This window comes from Mixophyes fleayi, chromosome 4, assembly GCF_038048845.1.
Source record: "Mixophyes fleayi isolate aMixFle1 chromosome 4, aMixFle1.hap1, whole genome shotgun sequence".
NCBI lineage: Eukaryota > Metazoa > Chordata > Amphibia > Anura > Limnodynastidae > Mixophyes > Mixophyes fleayi.
Window position 1 is genome coordinate 315,618,074 of NC_134405.1, and position 15,822 is coordinate 315,633,895.

The 15,822-nt window shown below is 40.5% G+C and overlaps 1 protein-coding gene across 5 annotated transcripts in view; it reads left to right on the forward strand.

The window, feature by feature from the left end:
• The window catches only part of GRIA1 (glutamate ionotropic receptor AMPA type subunit 1), a 185,833-nt gene that overhangs the window by 18,115 nt on the left and 151,896 nt on the right, over positions 1 to 15,822 (forward strand). For all 5 annotated transcript variants that reach the window (XR_012691416.1, XM_075210106.1, XM_075210108.1 and 2 more), the window contains exon 2: positions 4,850 to 4,987. Coding sequence is in view for 4 of the 5 variants with exons in the window: in XM_075210106.1 (XP_075066207.1) it covers positions 4,850 to 4,987 (138 nt within the window). In the remaining variant the exon portion in view is untranslated. The remainder of the gene's footprint in view (positions 1 to 4,849; positions 4,988 to 15,822) is intronic.

A 15,822-nucleotide genomic window follows, 5' to 3' on the forward strand; every position in this document is an offset into this window, starting at 1 on the left:
GGGGCAAAAGCACTTATTTGCCGGTATTCTCGGGTAGGGACAGGATTTGATGGGTCAGCTCCTTTCGTCAGCCCTTTAGAGGGAACTCCTGGCCTAGAGGACAGTCATTTAGAGGCATCCAACCAAATGCTCGAGGCTCCTCCGTCAGGGGTAGATCCTCGTTTGCGGCTAGGCGCCAGGCCTCTAGGACACAGGAGAAGCCTGCGTCCTGATGACCACTCTACTCTGCCAGAGGTGGCCGCGGGGGGAGACGTCTGTCTCTGTTCAGGAACAGTGGGCAGCGTCATCCCAAGGCACTTGGATTCGGGGTATTATAGCAAGGGGGTACATGATAGACCTGCTGGGTCCGGTACCACATTGTTTTTCTGTAACACCACTACCCTGAGAGCGATCAAGAAGTCAGACAATACAGGTTTGTGTCGCCTCTCTTCTTTTATAAAGAGTCATCTGCAGCCTATGATTCACAGTGGGGTCCTCCCATTACCAGAGAGGTTGGGGGGTGGTAATCTGGCACCTCTGGCTCCAGGGACCTGGGTATGTCCAGGAATCAGCCTTACCAATATATGTGTTACAGTTGTAGGCAATTCTTTTAGCCCTTCAGGGGCCCAGTCCCTCCTTTAGGGCCACCCTGTCAGAATTCAGTCCGACAATGCCACGGCTTCGGCATATGTCAACAGGCAGGGAAGAACCAGCAGTGCAGCCGAAATGAAAATTGCAGCTCAGATTTTTTGTTGGATAGAACAGTAAGTTCCGGCAATTTCGGCAGTATTCATTCCAAGAATAAGGGATTAGGAGGCCGACTATCTAAGTCGAAATCAAATGATGCCGGGGGAGTGGTCACTCCATCCGGATGTATTTCAGTCTCTACTTCAGAGGTGGGGTCTTCCGGATATAGATCTCATGGCCTCCAGACACAACAGGAAGGTTCACAGGTTTTTAGCAAGGGCAAGAGATCCCTTAGCGGTGGCAGTGGACAAAATGACGATGTCTTGGGAGCTCAGGTTAGGATACCTGGTTCCTCTGACTCCCATGCTTCCTCGCATGCTCAGACGAGTAAGGCAAGGGGGTCTTCCGATAATACTAATAGCTCCCTCATGGCCACGCTGAGTGTGGTATTCAGACATAATCTCTATGGCGATAAGGATTTTCGTCTTCCGCCACGAGACAACCTCCTTCTTCCAGGTCCCTTCTGTCACCAGAATTTTCCTCAGCTCAGTTTAACGGCATGGATGTTGAAGCCAGCCTCTGGCATGGGCTGGAAGCAGGTCTTCGTTTAGGTGCACTAAGGGTTCAGGTATCGGCACTGTCAGTCTTTTTTCATCTGAAATTAGCGGATTTGCCAGATATCAAGACTTTTCTTCAGGGAGTCTTACATATTCAACCTCCCTATGTTCCTACTACAGCACAATGGGATCTTAACCTGGAACTGGACATGCTTAAAGGGCCTCCCTTTGAACCTTTACCTAAGGCAGATTTTAGGTTGACCTGGAAGGTTGTTTTTCTTTTAGCAATTGCATCGGCACGTAGGGTATCGGAATTGGGAGCTCTGTCTTGCCGGGAGCCATATCTGGTTTTTCATGAGGACAGAGCAGTTTTGAGAACACTCCCCTCTTTTGTTCTAAAAGTGGTGTCCTCCTTCCATTTGAACCAGGAAATTGTAGTTCCAGTTTTTTCATCTACTTCTCACTCTGATCGGCAGTCTATGAAAAAGTTATATGTGGTCAGGGCTCTCCATATTAATGTCAAAAGAACATCTCAAATTAGACAAACCGATTCTCTGTTTGTCCTATATGATTCTAACAAAAGAGGCTGGCCAGCCTCTAAACAGTCCATTGCAAGATGGATTACGGCAACTATTAGGCAGGCTTACATAACAGCTAACCTACCTGTGCCGGAGAGACTTACGGCCCATTCCACCAGATCGGTAGGGGCGTCATGGGCAGCAAGAAATAGGGTTTCTGCTAACCAGCTTTGCAGGGCAGCCACCTGGTCTTCTGTCCACACATTTACCGAATTCTATCAATTTAATGTATTCACATCTGCGGATGCAGATTTCGCTCATAGTGCTCTACGAGCAGGGTTTTTCAGAGCGGTCCCACCCTTAGGGGGCTGCTTTAGAACGTCCCCATGGTAAGCAGTGTCCCCCAGACTGGATGAAAGAGATAAGAGGATTTATATACTTACGTTAAATCCGTTTCTCTGATTCCGCCTGGGGGACACTGTGATCCCTCCCTTCTGCTTTTCCTCTGTGTGCTCTTGTTTGGTTGACCCTTCTCCTTTGGGCTTTTTAAATTAACTGAGGAAGAGGAAAGGGGGGAGTTATATAGGGGAGGGGTCTGTCAGCAGTGGTAAAAATTAACTAGCTAGGTGCCAACTCCCATGCTCCCCTACACACCCCATGGTAAGTGTCCCCCAGACGGAATCAGATAAACGGATTTAACGTAAGTATATAAATCCTCTTTTTTGTGTGACCCTTATAAATAGTGTAATTTAGGACAGTCAGGGACTTTAGGTGCCCTATAGCAGTGATGGTCAACTTGATACATCTCTTCTCAGCAATACAATAAAACAATGCATTTAATCAAAGAAACAGCCACCGATCTGTACGTAGGAGTCACAGGTGAAGGCTCAGACCGTTGCTTGTGGCCCTAGAGCCTCCTGTTCCCCATCGCTGTCCTATGGACCTTCTCAATACCAGACATATACAGAAAATACAGACAATGATCACTTCTTTCAATTCATTATCATTTCCCCTCCAGCAAAACTAAAACTAGTTCTGCATGTGTGTGCCCCATAATTCTGTTCCTACTTCACCTTCACATTGCATTACATCATAGTATGTGCACATTACTTTAAATAAATGGCAGGATATAGCACCTCCAACATGTTGCGTCAACTGTGCCGATTGAGTCCAACCACACCGCAGTCTTTTGTTTTACAGTGGGTTAGGTGGAGCTAGAGTGACACAACCTGACATTTGTCTAATGTGAATATTAGACCCTCCGCCAGTATGATCTGCTGCCCTGCATTGCAAGATCAGAGTTGCCCATCTTTTTATCCCTGCATCTAATGCCACTTTGGTACTAATTGGGGACAGCCACCATAAAAAAAAATGTATAACAACAGAAATAGGAGAATGATTTAACAGGAAGAATCAGCTTTGTACATTTTTCTGTATTTAGAAATGACTCTCATTCTTAGAAACATTGTTTTCTTATATGCATGTAAATGCTGCATTTATATCTGATATCATCACTAAAGAGAGAACAGGAGCAACGGGTACACGGCCGGTCAGCCAGTCATTATGTTAGCATTTTAAAGTGCTTTTTATAGTTAGGAATAATTAGGGTCCTTTATAGACTGCAAGGTGCATCGGTAGCTAATGGAAGGTTAGGACAAATGGCTAAATATATATTGCAGAGAAATATGTAGAATTGTTTAGATAATTATTTTGTTCCATGTTGCCATATGTTCCGCGCTTGTCAGTACAACGATCTGCAATCGGCTTCAGCCGCGTGGGAGTGCAGGAAGCAGAGACAGGCAAAGCTCTGCAGTCATCACTCTGTGTGACATACTGTGATGATGACAGAGTGAAAGAGGCCATAATTACTAACAAATATCTTCATAGTAGTTTGATAGAGAAATTCATTTTTAGTAATGTATATTTTCACCCTTTCCAATTTTCTGTGTCTTCTGCAATATTCTTAGAGTTGATGCATTACTGAGCATTTCTTTTTAAACCTCTACCTTCTCTCTAAAGAAATATATATAAACAAACGAGGTGAGTATGGGCAGTAATTCGCATCGATCCATTGTATCATTAATGGATTATTGTCTTCCTCTATGTGATCCATTACCCTCAGAGGGAAAATGACGCTCGCACCTCAAAAAGTAATGCATTTAGGGGCCTATTTATCAAGCCTTAACTCCTGAAAAAAGCTAATTTAAGTACTGTGACAATCATGATCATCATCTATTTATTTATATAGCGCCACTAATTCCGCAGCGATGTACAGAGAACTCATTCACATCAGTCCCTGCCCCACTGGAGCTTACAGTCTAAATCCCCTAACACACACACACAGAGACCGAGAGAGACTAAGGGTAATTTAATAGCAGCTAATTAACCTACCAGTATGTTTTTGGAGTGTGGGAGGAAACCTTAGCAACCAGAGGAAACCCACGCAAACACGGGGAGAACATACAAACTCCACACAGAAAAGGCCATGTTTGGGAATCGAACTCATGACCGCAGTGCTTTGAGGCAGAAGTGCTAACCACTGAGCCACCGTGCTGCCCACAGTGACTGCTGTGTGTAAGTGACTGATGTGTATAACTGACTGATTGATGAATTATAATAAATATTAATAATAATAAATAATAATAATAAATGACATTAATTCAAAGCCTTAAAGCCAGAGACTTGGTAGTATCATGGATATCTCCAGAATTCACTAACATAGCATCTCTATGGGGACAGCAAAATGAGTGTATTTACCAAGCTGCGAAAAAGCTTAGCTTTTTTTGGAAATGCAGATATGACCTTTGTGTTATGGCCCTCAAAGAGCTACATTGTGGAGACATTACAATCTCAGCATGCAGGGAAATTCGGCCATGCGTGAGTAGTGGGTACTTGCAGGGTAAACCAGGAAGTGAAGTCTTTTATTATTGATAAATAGGCCCCCTAGTGTGGAAGTGAGGTTACACCCGGCATGGGCAGGATTAATGCAGTGAACAAAAGCAACTTGTATTGCAGGGCGATGAAGACATTTCTAAATAAGAACATATATAACAAATGACTAGCCTTTTTATTTGCTACGGTCTCATATTACTTTTATTTCCTCTACAGGGGGGCTCTTCCCAAACCAGCAATCGCAGGAACATGCCGCCTTCCGGTTTGCTTTATCTCAATTGGTGGAACCCCCAAAACTGCTACCCCAAATTGATATTGTGAACATCAGCGACAGTTTTGAAATGACCTACACTTGTAAGTCTTGTGATAAACTATTATAAGTTGATTTGCATGTTATAATCTCCGGCTCTATTTTTTTTATTCAGTGGCCACGTATTGGTTGTTCTTGTAAGTAGAGCAGAAGAAGTGCAAATCCTTTTAGCTGTTTGCTGTAGCAGAACGCAAGACGCTTATCTTAATTAAAAAGTATTTACTAAAAGTCTCTTGGCTGAAAAAGATAATGGAAAAGCAGCAGAAAAAACGCACTGTGGTTATCCACAGGAAAAGGCTAATTAATGTTACAGGTTGGAAAAAAAAATATTTCTTTTTTTTTTTTGTAACAAAAAAACCTTATTTAAAATTGTTGTGGGTCTCAAATGCATTTGAATATCTTATTTTTCCTGATACAGTTGCCCATGAACTCGTGTATTTATATAACACAAAATGTTATATCTTAAAAAGTAAATAAATAACTGAAATGTATTTGTGTAAAATAAAAAACAGCCAGTATTTAACTTATGTGCAAAATAATAAACTAATATGCACCCCTTGCACTGAAACATGGTTTTGTCCAGGAGACAACTTTTTTGCCTGACTTTCCTTAATGAATTAGGCCCTGAATGTTTGGCTTGCAGCCTTCTAGTTAACACGAATGCACTGTAGAGACCGGTAGATTCACCCACAGAGATGTCCAAACAATCCTAATTAACTATGTTATGCCTTTCTATTTTAGCCTTTTATGCTACTATCTAAGAATTGTATGGTATGACATTTGCTCACTGGGAGAAATCTTTATTAATCTTTATTTCTTAACAAAGTTGCAGTAGATTGTCAATGTAAGACTGAAGAGTTCAATTTGACTCTATTTTGTACAATGGAAGTTTTACACATTTGTGTCTATCTGCATTAGGGTCATCAAATATTGATTCTTGAGAAAATATCACTTAGGATTATCATCTCTGCATGTAGCTGACTTATTACAGATTGTAGTTGACATATCAGGCACAAAATGACACAATTAAAAAGTAATAAATACAACTTCTCAAATATGTTATTATGGAGGGGAGGTTCAATATTGCCAGTTGCTTGGTCAATGTTATTCTAAGGTCTAATGTGTATAAATGATATTAAAAAAAAAAGAATACTAACCTCAGTCTTAACATAATAGGCATTAATAATAATGTTAGGGATCCATCATAATGTGCTACAGGAATAGCCTTTACGTATGACAGGTTAAGCCCATTTAACCAGATGGGGAATAAAACCCATTCCATCTATTCACTTGTATTATTTGGACACTTTTCAATGTTCTTTGTATGAATAGATTGTGTGACGTTTTACATGCAAAAATGATGGGATATGTCTAAAACACCTCTTCATCTTCAAGCAAAAAAAAAGGAATGAAGTATTATATTGATGGAGAATAATGATATGTTGACTGTAATCTGTAATCAATGTTACTAGGGGAATAAAGGCCCCAATATTTACAGAGTCCTTAAGGCATCTGCCAAGTTAATCGACTAGGAAATCCAACCCTTATTTTCCGGAATATAGCTGTCTACATTGTTTTTTGCATATGTATACAGTACATTGTGTGTTGTGTACTTAATAGTTAGGCTTGTAAATTATGGCTGGTGTTATGTTCTCTGAAACCTTGATTAGTACTTTAATCTACTCTGATCTAATCTACTTTATCCAAATAGTTATCAGCCTCAATATATCATTGATGTCATTCACATAAACAGGGGTGCCCCAAAGAATTTCCAAAAATTGCCAAGATATTCTTATTAATTGTGGCATTTGCTGCCTACAAAGGGATGTAATGACATAGCTCCCCACAAAAAGCTGAAACCTGTAGCAACTAGTTCTCAGATCCATCTATTACCAGTTGTAGTTTGCACTATAGTATTAAATAAAACTCTTAGGGGTGGATTCAATTAGCCGCTCGTTATTACTGTTTCTGCAATAATTTCTCCTCTGATTTTTGAGCAGAAATCAGCAGCGAAATTACCGTAGTAGTAGCGGTAATAGTGCGCAGGCCGCATTGTTCTAAAGAACAGCACAGCTGATTGAATTTAACCCTAAGGGTGATATTCATTAATATGCTTTTACCCATAGCAAATAATCACAGTGCAACAATCATTTTTCTAGAGTTGTGGTTGGGAGGAACTTTCAAATTTGATATGCCCATCGATGCTGGTCCATCCTCCCCCAGGATCAGGGAGAATTGCCTGCTCTCCCGGGAGTTCGGGAGGACTCCCAGAAATTCGGGAGCCTCCCGGACATTCCGGGAGAGTAGGCAACTATGCTTTAGCTACACCACTACAAAGTCAGCCCATTTTACAAAAGGTTCCTGCACTATTGATTTTAAAGCACAATGGCTATTATGGAAATAGTGTAAAAGTAATTTTTGTAATGCTTGAGGTAAATGACTGATCTATTGATCCACCGTCACCCCCTCCCTAGAACTACTTACTTCCCAGGTTCCTACCTCCCACTCATTTTTCTTCTCTCCATTTTCTGAAAACTTTCACTCTACTTAACATTCCACTGTTAATATATCGAGCCAGATCTGTGAGAAAGGTCATCTCCATTATTTGTTAGAATTAATTTCTGAAATTTAGGCTTGCAGTCAATATAGAAAAGAAAATTGATGGTGTTACATAATCCCCCCACATAGAATTAGCTTGATACTCTTTAGTTTTGGAACTCAGTGATTAAATTGTACTGAATTTCTTTATATTCACTTCACTTTAATATTACATTGAATTAATACTTGTTAACTGGTTAGGTTGTCAGAAATTAATTGTAGAGAGATGCTACTTTGGATTCTGATAATATAAACTTTTGTCATTCTGGAATTTTGCTCGCCAGAGTAAAATGATGCAAAAATAAAATGACATCCGATTGGCTGGACAGCATCACACAGTTGCCTGATGCATGAGTCACCTTGATGCTTATGGGATTGATAGGCTGCATTCTTATGCAGGGCCAGTTGTAGACAACATGGGCTCAATGCAAAGAGTGAGTATGCCCCCCATCACCTATTGTTACAAGTGTATATAAGATCTATCAAGTCCATTTACTGGGTAAAACCAAATACCCAATATTAAAAAGGACATACAAAATATGAGATGTGGAACTGTGCACTGTGGTCAGTGTTAAACTATTTTATTTTGTTGGCTAATAAACAGAGCAGAGCCCATTCCGATGACTTATAAATAGCGCTGAGCTCATTTCAGTGACTACTGTAGTATAAAACACAGAGCCTGTTTCAAAGCACGTTAATGACACAAACCAACTTCTGGTGGCACGTATACAATGCAATAGTGGTGGGTAATATACAATGCAGGCCATAATTCTGGCGGGTTGTAAGTAATGTAGAATTTCTTTCTGATCTCTAATATGCAATGTAGACATAATTAATATATAGTTTGAATCATAACATAGACCCTCGTTGTATTTTTGGCTTGTTTGCAGTGCATACTACAATTCATGTGTCGTATATAATATAGACACAGAGAGAGGCAATGGATGACTCCCCGCTGTTGTGGAATTTATAATCTCAGAATCCGCAGTTTATCATTCATTGGTAGGAAACTTGGAAAATGCTCAGTTGTTGTAGAATTACCATTCCCAGCATGTCCTGCCAACCAATACTAAGATTGTAATTACAATTCAGCTAGGAGCCACATCTTGGTGCTCACTATTGGCAAGGTACTTGAGTAGCCTTTGACATCATCTAGTGGACAGCTCCCAACTGGCGCATTAATGGGGTGGTCACTGACAGGAAGTGGCTTGTAGAGTGGACTGTCTACTGGTAGCTAGTAACATGTTCTAACACCTCCCTAGCAGAGCATATGGGTGGGGGAAATTAAGAAAACTAATTACACAATCAACAGTGCAAATAAAAAGTCTCAATACAGAGAGGCCAATGTAGAGTCCCAAGAATTGCCCTCGCCAAACATCAAACTTGTTCGCATGGATATTTTTCCAGCAGCCTTAATATTAGTTCTGCTACAAGTGACCCTCTTCACACATGTTACTTGTTGCCCCTAGGACATGTGGAAACACCAACCACCTATTTAGTAAAAATAAGAGACTTTCTATGTCATTATATCGCTATTTAGAAAGCCTCCTATATCTGCTAAACAAACTGCACTAGTGCTTTCTTGATCGCAGAGAGAAAAGAACCAGGTAACCCCAGCCAGGCCCCAGAACCCCAGGCCCCCAATTCGCTGCTGCAGCTGTGAGTCCTGTTGCTGCACCACAGCTCTGTGATATGAGGATGTGATGACAGAATAAGAATGACTCTATTACATTGTACTTTGTAAGAAAGCTGGAGTGGAAAGTCAGGGTAAGAAAACTTAAGTCTGCAGTTTACCTAAGTAATTTAGCTTCTTTTCAGCTCAAATTAGCTACTCCTCCATTTATCTTGAGTGCCAAATGGGGTAAAACTGTCATATTTCTAGTAATATTCTTATTCCACCAATGCTGTGTACACACAGGACCTCCATTACCAAGCATGTCATATTTACACTTTTTTTTATTGTGATGTTTACACTTTTGCCTGTTGCGCCTCCTATCCACCAGCCCCTAAACCTAGATGTCAAAAAACAACAAATATAATGGCACAAGATTATGGATATGATAAGAAGGACCAACTGCACGGGATCTGCTAACCCGTAAATAAAATATATATATAAAAAGAACAAATTGCAGTACGCCCTCAAATCATAAAACACTGGCACTGTAATGTGATTGTTTAAAAAATATAATTTATTAAAACAGATACATAAACTTATACCAGATACACGGTATTTAGATGGTATTGACCACCATCTCTTGAGGATTTTGATAACAATATAGGTGCACCTATAATATTCCAGATATGAATTCCTCAAAGAGCAAAAAAATGGTGGAAACTAGATCAGGCTCATAACCTTTATCCAGCCAAAGATATTCATAAGGAGCTCAAAAAACACACATCATCAGTTCTTGATCCTTGTAAATCTCCATAGGAAAACCACTATGATAAGGTGCTGGTAAAAAAAGTCACTCCAATTCCCGAACTCCTTAAACGGTATCACTTTAGTATAGATATACAATAAAGATGGTGATCCAGTGTACCTTAGTGACTACACCCAATATTGTAGTGTGGGGCAGTAATAATACTCAAAGGTATTGACCAAAAAGTCCCGCAAAGTTGGTATAAGCAATCAGTAGGAGGTAGGTAACGGAGGTATATGTTTCATTGGCAGTATAGATATATCCAAAATCCTCAAGAGATGGTGGTCAATACCACCTAAACCTAGATGTGTCTCCAACATGTGGAACGTAGGTCGTGCACCTTGATCTAGAGGGACAACGTAGGTCCACCAAGGTGCAAATCTAGTGCACTTTATATTTGAGGTCCACTGGTTAAAACTACATACATCCCAGCTGTCTCGATTTTAGGGCTCTGTCCTGCTGTCCTGTCTGGGGACATGTTTGTGGGAAGGGAGGTATCTAATGTACAGTCTAGCATGTTACAGCACTAGGCGTCCCTTTGAGGGTGTGGCGTGGCCTCGCCGCGATGTGATCATGCCCACTGTTTCGCTGGTGGGGTCGGACATATTGGGAGGTATGAAACTAGAGCCGTTTCTCTGAGGTTCAGATACCTAAAACATCTGTCATTCTAGAGATTGTTATTCTCTATGACAAACACAACTCAGCACTAAGAGCATTTTCTCTTTAGTGATTTCATATGTTGCCTTTACCATCAGTGGCAGCTAGACCTGGATTTGTGGAGAGGCCAAGAGAGCCAATACCCGGGACAGGAAAGGGCACTGCCATGGAGATGCCATTCTTACCTATTGGGCGTCTTCTGTTCCTGCGCGGTCCGGTGCATGTGCTCAATAAACTCCCTATCATTATGACCCTGGCCCATACACAGATCTACAGAATCTCAATTGCAACCAGCTTGCTCCATATGTCTCTATCAGCAATTTGTCATACAATATAATTTTGATATGTTATTTATTTAATATGTGTCTGTACTTCTGTTGGCGCTGGAGAATACAGGATATGCTGCAAAGTAAGGTCATGGGTTCCACAGCGCCGCGGGGCAGGAACACCACAAAAGTCACCTAGTGAGGCCCCTCCCCCTGTTCCACCAGCCTAATGCCAGTGGTGTTCTTCGTGAATGAGATGAGGGTCTAGGATGAGCGGCTTAAAACAAAATGACAAGATGTTTTTATAAAATAGTCACTTTGGTTTTCCTGTAAGGCGCTCTGATGTTTTTTTTTTATAACTTTACTCTTGTTTTTGCTAAGCACAAATTATGATGTTTATATTGATTCTAAAACAGCCGGGCTAGCCTACCACACAACTTGGCAGAATATCATTCTGTTGCATATTTTAATTATTCGCAAGACAAAAGGCTCAGAGTCTCTGTAATGTTTCTTTGTTAGTGTATATTGGACTGGGTTATGAGACACAACTGACGCAGTTCTGCATGGCTGGCTTTAAATGATAAAGTCCCTTTCTCTCAACACCCCCACATTGCGTATTTTTTTCCTCTTTCTTGTGGGTTTATTTATAAATTAGAACATTACTTGTGTGCTCATGCCAAGAGCCTGGGTAATCTCACAGCCTCTTTCACTGGATAATTACAGGGTGCTTTGGGCTCATGACAGGAGATTTTGATTGGCTAGAAAGGCCAGTAGGAGCTGTTATAAATGCATGCTATTTGTGGCCTATTCTTTGCCATGATTATCTGGCATCTTGCATTTATTGTTTGCATTTCAATCCATTGCGTATTGTCTAAAGTTGGCTAATTGTTTAGAAAGCTACAGACCGTGGCAAACTCAGGGGTCTAAAGTGCTGGATTTAACATTATTTGAAATGAAATGGTCACTAAACCTACAAGTTTTTCTTATGACAATAGCTACCAATTCTAAATATGTTTTACATATATATATATATATATATATATATATATATATATATATATATATAGCTACTGATTCTGTATATGTTTTTTATATATATATATATATATATATATATATATATATAGATAGTATATATATATTTTAAGGTTCCTATACCTCAACAAGACTTGAAATATATCATGGTGTATTTACAATCTAAAGCATCATTCTTCCAAGACATTTCAGGGTGACTGCAGGGAGTCTGGGGTTACTGACAGGAAGTCTGGGATTACTGACAGGAAGTCTAGGATTACTGACAGGAAGTCTGGGGTTACTGACAGGAAGTCTGGGGTTACTGACAGGAAGTTTAGGATTACTTACAGGAAGTCTGGGGTTACTGACAGGAAGTCTAGGATTACTGACAGGAAGTATTGGGTTACTGACAGGAAGTCTGGGGTTACTGACAGGAAGTCTGGGTTTACTGACAGGAAGTCTAGGATTACTGAAAGGAAGTCTAGGATTACTGAAAGGAAGTCTAGGGTTACTGACAGGAAGTCTGGGGTTACTGACAGGAAGTCTGGGATTACTGACAGGAAGTGTGGGGTTACTGACAGGAAGTCTGGGGTTACTGACAGGAAGTCTGGGATTACTGACAGGAAGTCTAGGATTACTGACAGGAAGTCTGGGGTTACTGACAGGAAGTCTAGGATTACTGACAGGAAGTCTGAGATTACTGACAGGAAGCCTGGGGTTACTGACAGGAAGTCTGCCTTCCATGACCACAAGTTTGACTCAAATATTTTGCTCTAACATTTCTGAAAGCCATACCTTCCAACATTTAGAATCACAAAACTGGGAAAAATTAAGCCCCGGCTGATCAACCCAAAATTTGACAAACTTTTTTTGATAAGCCACCTCCTTTTGCAACCCAGATTTTGCACCAAAATCTGGACAGTTAAGGGTATGGAATGATATTAGTAGCTCTTGTATATATTTCAACCTTGTTTTTATTTCATATTTAGTGACTCATTTGTGGATTGGGCACACAAGTACTTTTTAATCAGGTTTTTTTGCGCTTGTTTGAAGCACAGAGAACAAAAACAAACTATAAAATGTGCCAAAAACACGGTAGCCAATGGTGCAATATAAGTTTTGCTTTGCATTTTCTCAGTTGCAGCGTGCCTTCCATTTTTTTTTAACATTTTAAAAACACAAAGGTGAAAAATATCAAGAACGGGAAAAACAAGAGACAAAGAATAAACAACAGCAGACAATAAAGCTGAAGACAACAGGATTTATGGACCCCTGTGGCGAGATAATAGAGGCCAAACAGTTTACTAACCATTCAGCTGCTATGATATGAGCAGCCCTGCATCTCCAATGCCTCATTCCTGCTGCACAGCCTGTCCTGGAGGTCAATGTCAGGGGTGTTGTAGACCCAAGTCATTTTTAAATGTGTCCTAGTATATTTTAGGAACCACGGTCCAAATAAAGGAAACCACTCTTATCCAGATGTCTAAATATTTCACAGACGTATATATTTATCATATATACATATATATATATATATATATATATATATATATATATATGCAGCCGTCATCCTGACAGGACTCTGGCTTGGGCATCAATGACCTAGAATTTCAATATAGTGGTTCATTTAATAGAATGAACCCTATCTTATATAAAATACATATTTTCTTAACACATTTTAAATCCCCGCAGCCATTGCAGTGGTCCTGTGGTTATTGGCATGTGGTCTTTAAGCATCTTTCAAAAACTTAGTAGGTTATGTAGCTCTCTGGGGGATTTAAATCGAATTGGTAATTTACTGCATGCCATCCGCTTCACCTTGGTTTAATATTGGATTCGCAATAGAACAGTCATTTAATACGTTTGACATTATTCTGAGAAATCAGTAAAGGAACCTTTACTAGTTTAGGTGCTCTCATTTCATTGCAAATTGTTCATCCTGAATATGTCTTGCACTGTCTGCCTTAGCTGCCTAAGTATCTTCTGATGTGAGCTTGATTGGAGTTATTGTTTTAATTTCCCATGTCTCGCTAAACCTAATCTCTGTAATCTCTATACATAATCTGCAAGACGGAAACAAGATTACTCAGCGAGGAAGGAGATGGGAGCGGAAGAGATACACCAAGCAAAAATAACATTTCCACAGCTGGGAACGTCAAGAAAATCAATATCTGTCAATTCATTGCCAGTGGATATAGGAAATGTAATCCTTGTGGAATATGTGATGGAAATGCCGAGTTTAAATCTGTTTTTATTTTCATATTACAACACAGTGAGGTGGAAAAGCCACAGTTTTAGCCTCTAATGCCTCAGTTTAAACAATAATAAATAATACATTTTGGATTTTATAGGTGCAGGTCTCTCAATGCTGTCTCTGTCCCAATATTATAGTGGAGGGTACTTTGTATATGGTAATAGAAGTTTACATCAAATACAGTGGTATAAAAAAATCAAATAATGAGCTTACAATTGAATTGGTGATACAGGACCCACACTGTTTAGATTCCGGACTTCCAGACAAGATAGCTGGGTCTTAGCTGAGTTTTAAACTTTAATTAAAAGCAAAAATACAGTTTATACGTAAGTTAGCAAGACTTTTGGGGCTAGATTTACTAAACTGCGGATTTGGAAAAGTGGAGTTGTTGCCTGTAGCGACCAATCAAATTCAAGCTTTCATTTATTTAGTGCATGCTACAAAATGACAGCTAGAATGTGATTGGTTGCTACCGGCAACATCTCCACTTTTTCAAACCCACAGTTTAGTAAATATACCCCTTGGTATGTATGTGGTAGACTCTTGCTCAAGAGTTTGCCCCATCATTGTTCACCAAGAAGCCCAGTAGAGGATCAGGATGGTTTACATCATGTTCTTACATATGAAATAAATATCTCAGCACAAATAGTTTAAATCACTCAGACTATTAGAGATGTACCTTGGCTGGGAGATGAGGTAAGGGGCAGGTCCAACAGTCCACATCATTGGTGAGCTGTGTGACGTTTCAGTGTCCTCCAAGGCGGAGGACTGAAGAACATTCGGGTCCCTGTGGGTTATCGTAGGGAATCCTAATTTTGATTCCCAAGAGTCCTCACTAACATAGGAGATAAAGATGCCTGAAAGTGGACATTTCTAGTCAGTGATGTAACAAGAGCTTTCTTGGCCCAGCGCATACGTTACAATATTCAACATTAGTTAATGTATATAGATTCCCAAGCCAGTATATAGTGACATGTGACACCAAAGGATAGCATATGGTGTCACAGGACAGATTATATTGGTAGTAGTTGCGAGAGAGTTACATAGCTTTGAATGGCAGTGTATGGCAGGGCAGTGATATCTCATATTCCAGGCTATCAGCTGTCTACCTGCTGGCAGAGCATGCTGGGGCTTGTAGTTTCACAACACCTGGAGAGGCATAGGTAAACCGAGGGGGGGGGGGGGGGTTCTAGTGCCTGGAAACCCCCCTCCAAGCCTGGGGCATTGCATAATTGAGGTGGCTGGACCCTGTTCCCGCTTCACACAGCTCTGCTTGAAAAGGGAGAGCCGCGTGCACCTAACAGTAGTGCACGCAGCATTGCCCATGTATATTATGGGGATAGGAAGAGTTGGAGAGCAGCCAAGCACTGTCTAATATTATAGCCACGCCCCCATGCATGCTGGTCACGCCCTCTGGCAGCGTGGTGTGGAAACCCCCCTCTACAGATCCTGCGTTTGCCCCTGAGAGCCACAGGTTGATCAGGTCTGCCATATAGTTACATCCCCTCCACCTGATATTTACAATGTTCCATTAGGTTCTAATTAACTCAGCGCTGTCTATCATTTCCTACTTTATCAGTAAAAGCCTCAACAAACCAACTGGAGGCCAATTGCAATAGTTGTTGTTGGAGCAAGCAATAAGTCCCCAGTTCCTTAAAATGAAAAAAAAA